Source organism: Anser anser, assembly GCF_964211835.1.
Source record: "Anser anser genome assembly, chromosome: 2".
Classification (NCBI taxonomy): domain Eukaryota; kingdom Metazoa; phylum Chordata; class Aves; order Anseriformes; family Anatidae; genus Anser; species Anser anser.
Genome location: NC_139721.1, coordinates 156,274,075 through 156,286,202, shown reverse-complemented (window position 1 = coordinate 156,286,202; position 12,128 = coordinate 156,274,075). Strand labels below are relative to the sequence as shown.

At 41.4% G+C, this 12,128-nt stretch overlaps 1 protein-coding gene across 20 annotated transcripts in view; it reads right to left on the bottom strand.

Annotated features, from left to right (window-relative positions):
- Positions 1-12,128, bottom strand: part of XYLB (xylulokinase) — a 99,806-nt gene extending 87,678 nt beyond the window's left edge. For 5 of the 20 annotated variants that reach the window (XR_014579961.1, XR_014579962.1, XR_014579963.1 and 2 more), the window contains exons 1-8: positions 10,478-10,986; positions 9,986-10,068; positions 9,004-9,073; positions 7,440-7,520; positions 5,876-5,962; positions 3,941-4,069; positions 2,596-2,661; positions 161-233 (exon numbers count right to left, since the gene is read on the bottom strand). Coding sequence is in view for 12 of the 20 variants with exons in the window: in XM_083824699.1 (XP_083680825.1) it covers positions 161-233; positions 2,596-2,661; positions 3,941-4,069; positions 5,876-5,962; positions 7,440-7,520; positions 9,004-9,073; positions 9,986-10,068; positions 10,478-10,576 (688 nt within the window). In the remaining 8 variants the exon portion in view is untranslated. Of the gene's footprint in view, positions 1-160; positions 234-2,595; positions 2,662-3,940; positions 4,070-5,875; positions 5,963-6,553; positions 6,670-7,439; positions 7,521-9,003; positions 9,074-9,985; positions 10,069-10,477; positions 10,989-11,153 lie in introns of those variants that run through there. The other 15 variants (XR_014579965.1, XR_014579966.1, XM_083824695.1 and 12 more) reach the window with 12 other exon arrangements.

Sequence of the window (12,128 nt, the reverse complement as noted above, 5' to 3'; positions counted from 1 at the left end):
AGGAATAACTTAGTTGAAAATCTAATATACTTGTAATTAAAGTTTAAAGATTGAAAATAAATGGCAGAGAGCCTGTCCCCCCTTTTATGTAAGGTGGGGAGGGATAGAGAGGAAAATTTCCTTCTTGACTTGTCACTACCAGAAAAGCCCACACACTTACCATCACTGTAATCGATGGGCGCATAAGCTCCTAGGAAAAGGGAAGCTGCGAAACTACTAACCAAAGAGATTCTCTGAAAGGAAAAAAAAAGAAGTGTGAGAGTGATTCCCATCAGTACTCACTTCAAAGAAAATAAATAAGTAATTGGAAGCAGCAAATGTTAATAGATGCTTTATGTTAGACACAGAATGCACACAGAAATACACCTAGAAGGATTATTCAGTTTTATATTCCTGCCTAAGTAACGCAGCAGATATCAATCTAAAAGTAACCCCATGATAAAAGCTGTTAATAGCTCTGCTTTCTGAAACATGCAAAATATACCTAGTATATTAGCGTATTCTATGTTATCATGAATTAATTCACAACTGTGGTGTATCACAGGACCTCGTTTAAGGAAAAATACTCACCGAGAAAAAAACTGTGTGTGGATGACCGGGGAAATGCCCAGAAGACATGAATTGGTCAACCCTGGGTACAGGTCTGAGAGCTTTTCTAGTCACTCTGGCAAGGTTCTGATAGCACCTTTACGTGAGCTCTTACCTTCCTCCCACCTGTGACCTCCTCCCAGCTGAGACCCCAGCCCTCCCAGGAGTTAATCCTAGGAGCTGGTAATAACCAGCTCTGCACTAAACCACTGCCTGCAGCTCTGCCTCAGGATATGTTCCAACAATGCATGAAATCCAGCTGCAGGGCTCCTAGTACTGGCCCCTAAACGCCCTGGCCGTGTAATACAAAGCACTGATCCAACACGAACTCACCTCCATTTCAAGCCTGCTAGAGAAACTACCGAGTTAAGCAGCCAAGCTTTCTGCAGGATCAAGTATTGTATGTTCCCCAGAAGCTGGCATAAAAGCTGTCAAATTCCTTATTGTGTGCTCTAATTCAAAAGAAATATGATTGTCACCCAGTAACTAATGAGAATCAAATCTCTACTGGTGAAGTGAGCCAGCAGTGACAGGTTTTTGTATTAGCGATTATGAAACCACTGCTTCACACAGCATTCAGAGACGGACTATAGCCAGAGCTCTAAGAAGTGGTTACAATGGCCAGGAAACTTAATGATGCACTTGCTCTTCATGTGTCTCTCCCCAAGAATATGTCACATTGTGCTTAGATAACGAAGGCCTACCTTCTCTGGTGCCCCAATGGGCACTAGCTGCCTGAAACGGAAGGAAAAAGGATGAAGTTAAACTGTGAATCAGCCAGTTCAGCAAGCTGACCTAGAGGAGGAAAAACATCCACCTTCCACGTGCCACTCAGACTGCCAGGCTGCTAAGTGCTGCTTGAAGGTCCCCAAAAGCAACTCTGGCACTGAAATATTTGTGCTAGAACACAACTTCTTGCATATCCTTATTGCCAAAAGGTGCCATCAGTGCCAACCAGTCCTCAAAGTCTTAGCGTACTTAGTCTGACCAGTTCTCAGTTCCCAGGGACTTGCTCCCCACCCTGCCCCTGCTATTCATGCATCTTTCTCTAAACTTACTCTTAAACTTGTGAGCAGACTGTATTAGTGTTCTGTTTCGTCCCATCCCTTACTAGCATAAAGGTTACACAACGAAGAGAGAAAAAGAAATTTTTAAAAATGAAGCATTCTCCCCAGAAAACTTTGTAACCCATTTCCCCATGAAATTAAATGTTCCATGTAGAGGTGAGATTCTAAAAAACAGAAAAATTATGATCAATACTAACAAGAACTGCAGTAATATAAAAACACAAGCCACCTGACTTCACAGGTCAGGATGTTTGGTGTTTTCTAACCACAGGGCAGGAGCCTTTCCTCATGTATATCATACCTGCATGGAGGTTTCACCTTGCTTCAAACCATTTTTGTTGCAGCTAGATGCAGACTTAAATTGAAACAACACAATTGCACATTGATTTCTAAAAATTAAAAATCAGAAGGAAACTACACAATGCAATTCATTTGTACTAACAGAATCAAAGTAGCTCCTCAAGGGAAAATCTATGAAAAAAAATCTAGAATTGATTGCAGTTTTTTTCCTATGCACATCTGCAGGGACGCCAGCTTTGTATGGCAGAGCAACCACATTTCTGTATGCAGACAGACAATTCTGAGCGCTAAAATTTCAGTTGTGTGCTTAGTTACCCACTTGTATTTGAATTGCTGAACATACAACTTACTGCCACCCAAACGAAGCCTGTTTTGAAAAACTTCTTCCACAAATGCAAGATTCAATGGAGCCTGCTGTGGTAAATATAACATTCAAAATGGAACTGATGCCCGATTATTATCCGCCTAATGACTACGAATATAACCAAAAAAAAAGCATTTTTTTATTTTAATTTTAAAAGCAAACACAAGAATAAAAATATTTTTAGCCAAAAAAAGTAATAATCTGACATCTGCACAAAATTCTTTTTAAAAGATTTTCAACTGTGATTTCCAATAAGTATATTGAAGTTGAGCCAACCTCAGTTTGCGTGTAGACCTCAGGATTCTGGCTGTAAATCTTTGCTATCTGGTTTCCTGTAAAACGCTGAGAAAGAAATGCAAATGCTTAGAAACACAAACCCTAAATGGAGTCAATAATCATTAACTCTGTGTAATGAGTTCAGTACATTGCACTTTGGATATTTAATTTGCCTGATGCATGATGAAAGTCAGTGCACAGCAGGCAATCTGCACTAAACAGGCTATAACACATAGTCTCATTATGAGAATTTTGCTCACCTTTTGAAAAAAAAAAGCTTGTGAAAAAGCATTACTATCCATAATTTACACTTCAGAAATGACAGTTCAATGGAATGAATCATTCTTATTACATACCCAGGAACCAACACTATTCAAATGCTGCCTTCGAATTCTTTAAAAGATTTAGGCTACCCAACCTATGCACCTCTCTGCGAGGAAGGTGAATGGAAGCAGGCAGCAAGTTCCATACTCAAAGAAGCAACTCCAGCAGAAGCTAATGGCAGTTTTAAGAATAATTATTTTTCATTCATATATTGTATCAAACAACAAAAATCTTCTAACACCGAACTTCTGAAACCTTAACCTTTGCTAAGTTAAAAATAAACTGTTAGTGGTATGCAAAGTCTGATTTCAAACACTGGCCTTACGATGATTCAAAAACAGAATCAGCAATTTAGGAGATTAGAGCCTTATTCTATTAAACCAACAGTAAGAGCAGCCAGGTGCCAAGATGCCTGGAGGGCAGCCCCGATCCCACTCAATGTCATAGTTAAAAGAGAGGGAAGGGTTGGGAAGAGGAGATGAGTGACTGAGTACTCTCTGATAGGGTCCCGAACTTCGGAAACTCATTTCTCTCTTAGGTCGACAGCTACTTGTTAGCCTTCGAGGAACATTAAAAGGCTAATTCTTTTAACTACGGAAGTAACCTAGAGCAGCTATCCCCAAACATTGAGTCATAACCCCAAGTAAGCCTGTAACACAAATTAAATTGTCATCTCAGTGGAAAATTGGCTGTACGGGAGCTCCCAGTGGAGAACTGGGCCCGGGGAACCACAGGCCAAGTGCTACAGCTCACTACAGTCACTGTTTCTACGCTGGTTCCTGCAGCAAAATTGCCAGTTTTGCCTAATTTCACCTTAAAATTACCATAGAATACGATTTCCACCTCTTCCTTTGTGAGGCTACTACAAAGCACAGTACTGTCGGAGGTTCTTCAAAAACACTGAATAAAATTATCTCTTTCATAGCTAATGCCTGCTCATTATCTGCTGTGGTACGACTTAACAGCAGAATTGTTTCCGTCACCCAGCTCTGCCGAGGACTTTCTTCTCACTGCTCCTCACCTCATAGGCTCGAGATCCAGTGATAGCCGCTAGGCGCTGTGCTCCTCCCACAGCCTTCTCCAGATTGCTGCACTGGGAAGCTGTGCTCGAATCCATCCAGATGGGGCTGTTACTGACAGCAAAACAAGCCTGGAACAAACAATATTCTTTATTAAGAACATCTGAGCTCTTAGAAGTCCCTGCTGGAACAATAACAATCCAGCAGACCTAGCTGTCAGCTCACAGTTCAGTGCTCTGAGGTGCCTTCTGTTCCCCTCTTGATAATTACAGGAAAACAGATACTGGACAACACGTTGGTCAGCAGTGGAAAGCCTAACCCAACCTTCACACTCAAGGGAAGCAGCAGGCTCCACCTGCCAGTAATTCACACATGCCCTGCAGCAGGATGTGCTGTGGCAATGTATCAGTACACTCCTTTAGTAGCCAAAGCCCCAGGTCATTTTATACAAGTTTAGACCCATTTTTCAGAACGTCTCTTCAAATATTTAAGACTATCCAGAGCTGTTCTAAAAGATTTCTCTTCAGTGACTGGCATAACCAATGCAAGTGAGGCTTGCCATAAGCAATGCATGTGAGGCTTCGTACATCACCAGAGAGTATTTTAATTCCATTCCCAAGAGTTTTGCATAGATGAGATTATTTCCAAAAGTAATCATTTAAGAGATCGTTTACACGAATGCCTCCTTTTCAATATACAACTGTTGTTTCTGATCTTAGAATCACAGAACATCCTGAGTTGGGAGGGACCCACAAGGACCATCGAGTCCAACTCCTGGCTCCACACAGAACAACCCAAAAACCAGACCCTATGTCTGAGAGTGTTGTCCAAAAGCTTCTTGAGCTCCTGCAGCTCAGTGCCGTGCCCACTGCCCTGGGCAGCCTGTCCCAGTGCCCGACCACCTCTGGGTGCAGAACCTTTCCCTAACCCCCAGCCTGACCCTCCCCTGTCCCAGCTCCACGCCGTTCCCTCGGGTCCTGTCGCTGTCCCCAGGGAGCAGAGCTCAGCGCCTGCCCCTCCGCTCCCCTCGTGAGGGAGCTGCAGGCCGCCATGAGGCCTCCCCTCGGCCTGCTCTGCTCTGGGCTGAGCAAACCCAGGGACCTCAGCCGCTCCTCACAAGTCTAGCACTCCAGACCCTTCAACATCTTTGTAGCCCTCCTTTGGACATTCTCTGATAGTTTTACATCCTTCTTATATTGTGACACACAAAACTGCACCCAGTACTCGAGGTGAGGCCACACAGCGCAGAGTAGAGCGGGACAGTCCCTTCCCTCCAGCAGCTAGCCATACTGTGCCTGATGCACCCCAAGGTACGGCTGGATACAGATCTTGAAGTAAGGAAGGTCAGGGACTTTGAAAGGAAAGCTGTTTTCTCCCTACTTCTCTTTTCAAACAAAACTCTGAAGTCTATATTCAAAACATACCAAACACAACAAAAATAGCATTGAGGTTCAACAGTTTACTTGTTAGGAGGTTCTGTCCTCACAGCATTACACTTCCATTGTTTAAGGGGAAATGTAAATTGATTTTTTTTTTTAATATTTTCTAAAGAAATCTCAGGCATTTCAAGGAAACTCAGGTGCAATAATATTCTTCATCGCAATTTTTTTGTTAATACAAATTAAAAAAAAATACTTACAGGTTGTTAACAAAAATATTATGTTTCCTAAAAGAACAAACAGGTTGTTACTCTGACATGAAAAGATTGTGGAATGCCCACTGACACCTGTAAGCTTTTAAAGCAGTACACACTGTCGCTCAGGAGAACAGGAAATGTCAAAAGCCCTGGAGCTGAAGGAGTAACCTGTATATTTCCCTTCATGCTGCAGGGACACGCAACTCAGCTAAACATGAGGAAAGGTTGGCAATGAAAAAAGCAATGCCTAAGTATCAGAAAAACTGTAGCTCTCCCTTCAGAGCTTTTTTATGCACATTACCTTTAGTAACTGATGTAAAGGCAGTTCAGGTGATGCATTCTTTAAAATCTGGATGCTTCCTTTCTTCCAATACACACTCCCGTGTTGCTGTAGGAATGTACAGAAACCGAAGTTGGAGATGGCCTGTCAGGCTACAAAGTTCATACCCTGATCTGAATTTCAAGCTCTAAGGGACAGAGAACTCTCTCCAAACTAGGAGAAAAAAATGCACTTTTTCAAATCAAGTGTCCCATTAGAAGACAATTCAAGACTGAGCAAATCATATACTGAAACAGAAAACACAGGAGTCAATACAATAATGGCCTTGAATTATACCAACTACACCAATGAAACTAGATGTACACAAAGAAAACCAAGCCCATAGTTCTTGACCCACAGCTTCATCCAGATTGCTTCAACATCTCTCTTCTGGTTCTTCTGACAATTGAAACCTGTTTGCCCCTTCTTCTGGGGCAAAAACTGGCACATCAGTGCACCTCTGCTGTCTGATCTGCAGCACAGAAACAAGGTCCTTAACAGAGAAAAGGGAGAGAGACGATGTGTGTTGGCAGGTGACAGTTAAGTGAAATCTGTTCTACCTGAAAAAATCTGAATATAGCACCAAGTTGATACCCCAACTTGTTGAATTAAGAGGAAAACAAAGGGAATGCTGGTAGTCTGGAAAAAAAACCTTCCTACCTTCACTTGAGTGAGTTGGGGTTGCCTGGCAGTCCCTAACTTCTGTTCCACTGAGGAATTCTTAACAGAGCCTTGATACAAACTATGACTTTCAGACATGTTGCTCAGACTTTCAACTGAAAGCAATGAAACATGGAGATTAAAGCAAAAATTTTGATTAATTAGCCCTAGATATATCAAGATGATTAACTAAACCTCATGCATCACAATCAGCTATCATTTCGGTGCTGTCCTTACCCTGAATATAATTTTTAAGTCTGTAAATGGAATAAAGGACTTCCTTATCTCACCACAGTACTAGGAGACTGGAGAACTGACTTAGTATCAGAATGGGTTTTATAAACCTCAAAAAATGTACTTAAAGGATAAGAAATGGCCAAGCAGCATATTTGTCCTCTTTGCATCAAAGACTATCATAATTTGTTTTCTTTTGTTCCTAGGCAGATCTCCATCCTAGCCAACAAAAACAGTGCTCAACAGGACTTTACTATGCCTTCAGCAATGTCAGCTAGTCACTGTTTTTCTACCCTATTTCCACTGCACCTGGATAAAGTGAAATTCAAAATGACCCCAGTCATTTCAGAATCTACACGTATAAAGAATTTAAGCAACAGGAGAACAACTAGTTATGCACTATACTGATCTAAACAATTACTATGTAAACCTCATCCTCCCCTCTTACTACCTGCTGTAGATTGCTCTGTATGCTTCAGGTTTTAGGTTACCTTGAGTAACATGTGTCTTTTAATGGATGCTTACATAGAAGCTTTGATCTTACTTGATGTCTTTAAGGTCTTCTGCAATACAACTATTTAAAATTTATCAGTATACCTTGTACTATATTGAAGAAATACAGTAAGATGGATTTATTTCTTTATAAACTAACCTGGCCAGCACCAGACAAAGCTCTGACTTGAGCGAAGTTAAAACCCGAAGATTTCATCCTTTCTAAAATCATATCCAGAGCCTACAAGAACAAACAAAATCAAGAATGACTGTAACGAGCTACCAAATTATGCATACTCACAATCCTTGGAATTAAAGAGTAAATTCATGTCATCACTGATAAGAGTTCATTGGCAGATAATGAAAAATTAGCTAATGACTATGGACTTTTCAAGAAGCTGCATAAATTAATTTACTAAGTAAGAGTCCATAAAAGAAAAGTTGAATCACACAAAGGAGGAAAAAAAATCTTTAAACAAGCTCAATCACAAAGAATCATTCTTTGAAACCTAAACAAGCGGCAAGATTTAAAGAATTCCAATTCATTAAAAAACATCTATTAAGAGTGCCAGACACAAGACATGATTATCTTTGTCTGTTCTTACTTTTGGAAATCTATGAAATCTTTAATGGTGTGCACCCTGCACCCCATTCCACAAGATGCTAGGAATCCTCAATACTGCTGACCGTCGTGTCTGCTGAAAACTCAGGACCTCTTTAATTCAAGTGAATTTTTGCACTTTAAGCCCCTAGGTTACTTTTGTTCTTGCCACATTTTACTGGATTTTAAAACCAAAAAGTAATCTATCTTTATATAGTCCCATTCGGATCAGCATTTGCCAGACTTTCTTGACAAATGGACCACTGTAAGGCTTCAGAACTTCCCAAGAAACCATATTCCTTTATCATATACCTATATCATCATATTATTAATTTAATAAATACAGCTGTTCCTGTTTATTACGGTTCAAAAGACCAACTGCGAACAATTTACCAAATCTTTATGGATCATCAGACAGAACTACAGTGGAACACCAACTGGGGATTCCATGACCTTTTAGATGTCTTAACTATTCAAATCATGCTAGTAAAACAGATTGACGTAGCACCATGTGAGAGCAAGGGTTGCAGAATCTGCACAGAGGCAAAAAAGGCCTGCTTTTAAAACAGAAGAGAATGTTATCTGTATTTCAAAATAAACAGCAGTCAAAGTGACTGGGAATTACTGAATAAATTGCTCTTTAAACACCTGCCATTTGAGAAATCAATTTGTTAGCACAGCTTATTCTAAAAAGATAGTGCGAGTAACCTGGATGCTGCAAAAAAACAGAATTAAGCTAGGCAAAGCTACAGTGGTCCATTTTGCATATGAAACAGGAAGATGGAGGGAAAAAAAAGAAAAAAAATGGCATTTTAAAAATAGGGGAAATCCAGGAAAGGATTTTTCATGCATATAATGCTATAAATAGCAGAGAGTGAAAAAAGAAACAAAGAAACGAAATATTATGCATAACCAAAGTGGAAGTTGTTTACATTAACATCTGCATCCCAAAGACATAGAATAGCACTTTAAAAAGCAAAAAATAAGCAAAAGGACTGCAATGATTTTAATGATGAATTTCACTGTTGTTCGCAATACATATCCATTTCAATAAGAGCAAGGAAGAAGTTGAACCATACACTACAGATACTTCCAAAAGGCTGACAATAAAGCTCGTTCATACCTTGACCCACATTAGCACAGGAGAAGTGACTGTCAGCCTGTCACTGTGAACATAGGCTCCACCTTGAGTCCTACAGAAAAATGGTATTTTCTCTTGGTAAATTCAGTCACTTTTCCCCACCAAGCAAAGTTCTTTAAGTTTAGTAATAACCAAGGAGAGCTTGCAATGTTTTTTGGTTTTTTTTTGTTAGGAGCAAAGATAAGATCGGTGTTTGAAACCTTAAAGACTAAAAGCCAGCTCCTAGGAAATGGCATTAGAGACGTTTGACTCAATTGCAAAGAAAACAAATTGGAAGGAAGGGCTGTGGTCCCGAAGTAAGACCTGTGACAGACTCCAGTGCTGACGCTGCTCATTGGCTCCATGCAAGTCACGGTTATCTCTAAGTTTCCTAACTGTCACCATTAGTGGCTTGAATCTAGAAGATGAAATTCAATTTTTGCTGTTAAACCATCAAGTAGATAAATGTATTTTATTGGCACTTGTGACTATGATGGAAGAAATCTGTAAATCTGTAAATTCTAGTCTATAAATTGAGTTTATACATCTTAATGTGCCATTTGGAGCCACTGAATTTGTCTCCAAATGCCTTTCAGAAGTTTCCCTCATGCAATTTATTTCCTGTTATCATAACATTCCATCCTGACATAAAGGCGGTGCTTACTTCTGTGTCCCAAAAAGAAACAGCCACGTCCAAAAGTCTGAAGTTCCAAAAGAAAAAAATGTTGGTTAATTTACACCATGTTGGTTAATAATACTTCACGATGGGAGGGTCTTTTTATTTTCTATTGGGAGTTCTTGCCATGCTTACACACAAAGCAAGGCAAAAGGACATACTTCCATTGCCAAGTATAAAACACAAACACAGCATTAACTTTTTCCATGCCTCCACACGTATCAAGAAGACCAAAGTAGGGAACAGCCCCTCATCCTAATCCCCAAAATTTTACATTTTATTATCCAAGTAAAACATAAAAAAACTTACTTAAATTCTGGAAGGTCTTTATCAAAATGAACACTATCCTCATAAATGACTCTCAGATGTTCATCAATTGCAATGACTTTCAGCTAGAAGAAATAAAACAGGATATTAACAAAAACCATCTAGAACAATAACTAGAGAGTACTGATAATTCATTTATAATAATTCAATTCTCATGGATGAAATGGGAAGGAAGAAGTGGGGATCACCCCAATCCATGTAACTAACTGTAAGTATGGACACAATTTTACACAAAACAAGTTATTATGCGAGTTTACAGCACTGATGTACGCTTATCCAGCAACATGTGTATTTGCTTGCTACATTTTCTCCCTCCTTAATCACGCAAGAACCAGATGCTTTGCTAAAGATCACCAAGCAAGTTATATAGTTCCCAGTTTGCATCACAGTAACCAAGCTCTCCAAAGAGCACAGTATCTTAGGTTAAAGATGTCATGCGTTGTTGGTTCTGTTTTCTTAACAGCCTCATCTTACCAAGGAAACTAGCAGACATTCGGGATACCTTGAGGACCTTCCCTCCTGCCCAGAGTGTCTGAACTGCACTCTACCAGCCTGGCAAAGCTCAGAGGGCATTTCACAGCTTCATGCTTGGCTTCTGCAGCCTGTGCAGAGCTACATCCAAATCCCAATTCCATCAAGCCGAGCTTTCTTGCAAGCACTGACTAGAAGAGTACCACAAACTAGCTTTTCTCAAAGTCACCTGGCGCAGAAGAAAAGCGTTAACAGCCTCAAAGAAAAGCAAGAACGTCGTTCACATCCTGCATGCGTTTTAACAAGGGAGAGTGCAAACTGCCGCTAAAGGAACAGACTGAAAAAACCTACAAAGAGCGAGTCAACTCAAAGGAGCTCTATTCAAATAATAAAACCATCCCCATTTGGGGGCGGGCTACTTCAATTTTAGCCGTACTACTGTAGGGCCTCATTTATGCACTAGCACAACTCATTACCAGGCTGGTGCACGGAGCTAGCTTAAAAACGGCTCTGACCCACTGCGGTTTAATTGGCTTTCTGCTTGCGGTGCACCCCCTTCAAAAACAGTTGATCAACCTAACGTGGGTAACCTGGATATGTCTTGTCAAGCTCCCAAACTTCAGCACAGCTGTAACGAAGTGATTTATGCCCGAGGAGGGGAGGGAAGAGGCCGCGGTACCTGCTGCGTGCTGAAATCCCAGCCCAGGAAGCAGGGGGCGGCCATGTCGCGGCCGGCGCCGGGGAAACCCTCACAGGGCCGGCTGCTCGGGGCCCTTCCCCCGGCTTCCCGGAGCCCTCCCCCGGCTTCTCAGGGCCCTTCCCCCGGAAAGGAGCCGCCGGCCCGGCCCCGCTGTGGTGCCGTGGGTGGGGAAGGGCCTGCGGGCGGGCGGGTTAAAGGAGCTGGGCGAGGAGGAGCAGCCCCCTCGTCCCTCTCCAGCGCGAAGGGGTTTGTGAGAGAGTTGCGGCTGGGGAAGAGGCTCTCCGGAGCTGATCCCATGGCAGCTCGCTCGGCTTTGCTCAGCTCCACGGCTCGGCTGAACTGCCGGTGTCTGGAGGAGAAAACGCCGAAGCAGTCGCACGGCGATCGGCCTAATCTGAGGCACAACGAACAGGGCAAATCTGCGCCACAGCCCGAAGCAATCCACTGAATTTTAATATATCATGTGTACGGGTCTTGGTGTAGCATCGCACCCTGGGTTTGTGTAAAAACACTCAAAATTCTGCTTGGTTTTAGGACTTTGCATTTCCTCCTATAGCAACGTGACAGAGGCGTTGCCTAATCAAAGGAGGGCTTATCTAAGAAATACTCCCATTCTGCGGTCCAGGCTGTATCTCAGCAGAGCCTTAACGAGGTTTTGCATGCCCAGGATCCTAAGCTGTTTTAAGAGTACAAATATTTAATTTGAAATGCCCTTCAAACTATAAAACATTACTACATTTTGTCACATACTGAACGTTTTGAAGATTCTGTAAGTATTCCCAATGATTTCTCAAAGGCCCAACTCCTTAAGCTTATGCTTCAAGGTTTCTAGTGATTATTGCAAAGAAAAACCTTTAAAAAAATAATACAGATTTAAATCTATAATGCAGCCGCCATTCTAATATACTGACTTTTAAACAAATCCTACACCATCACGTCACCTTTGAATACTCT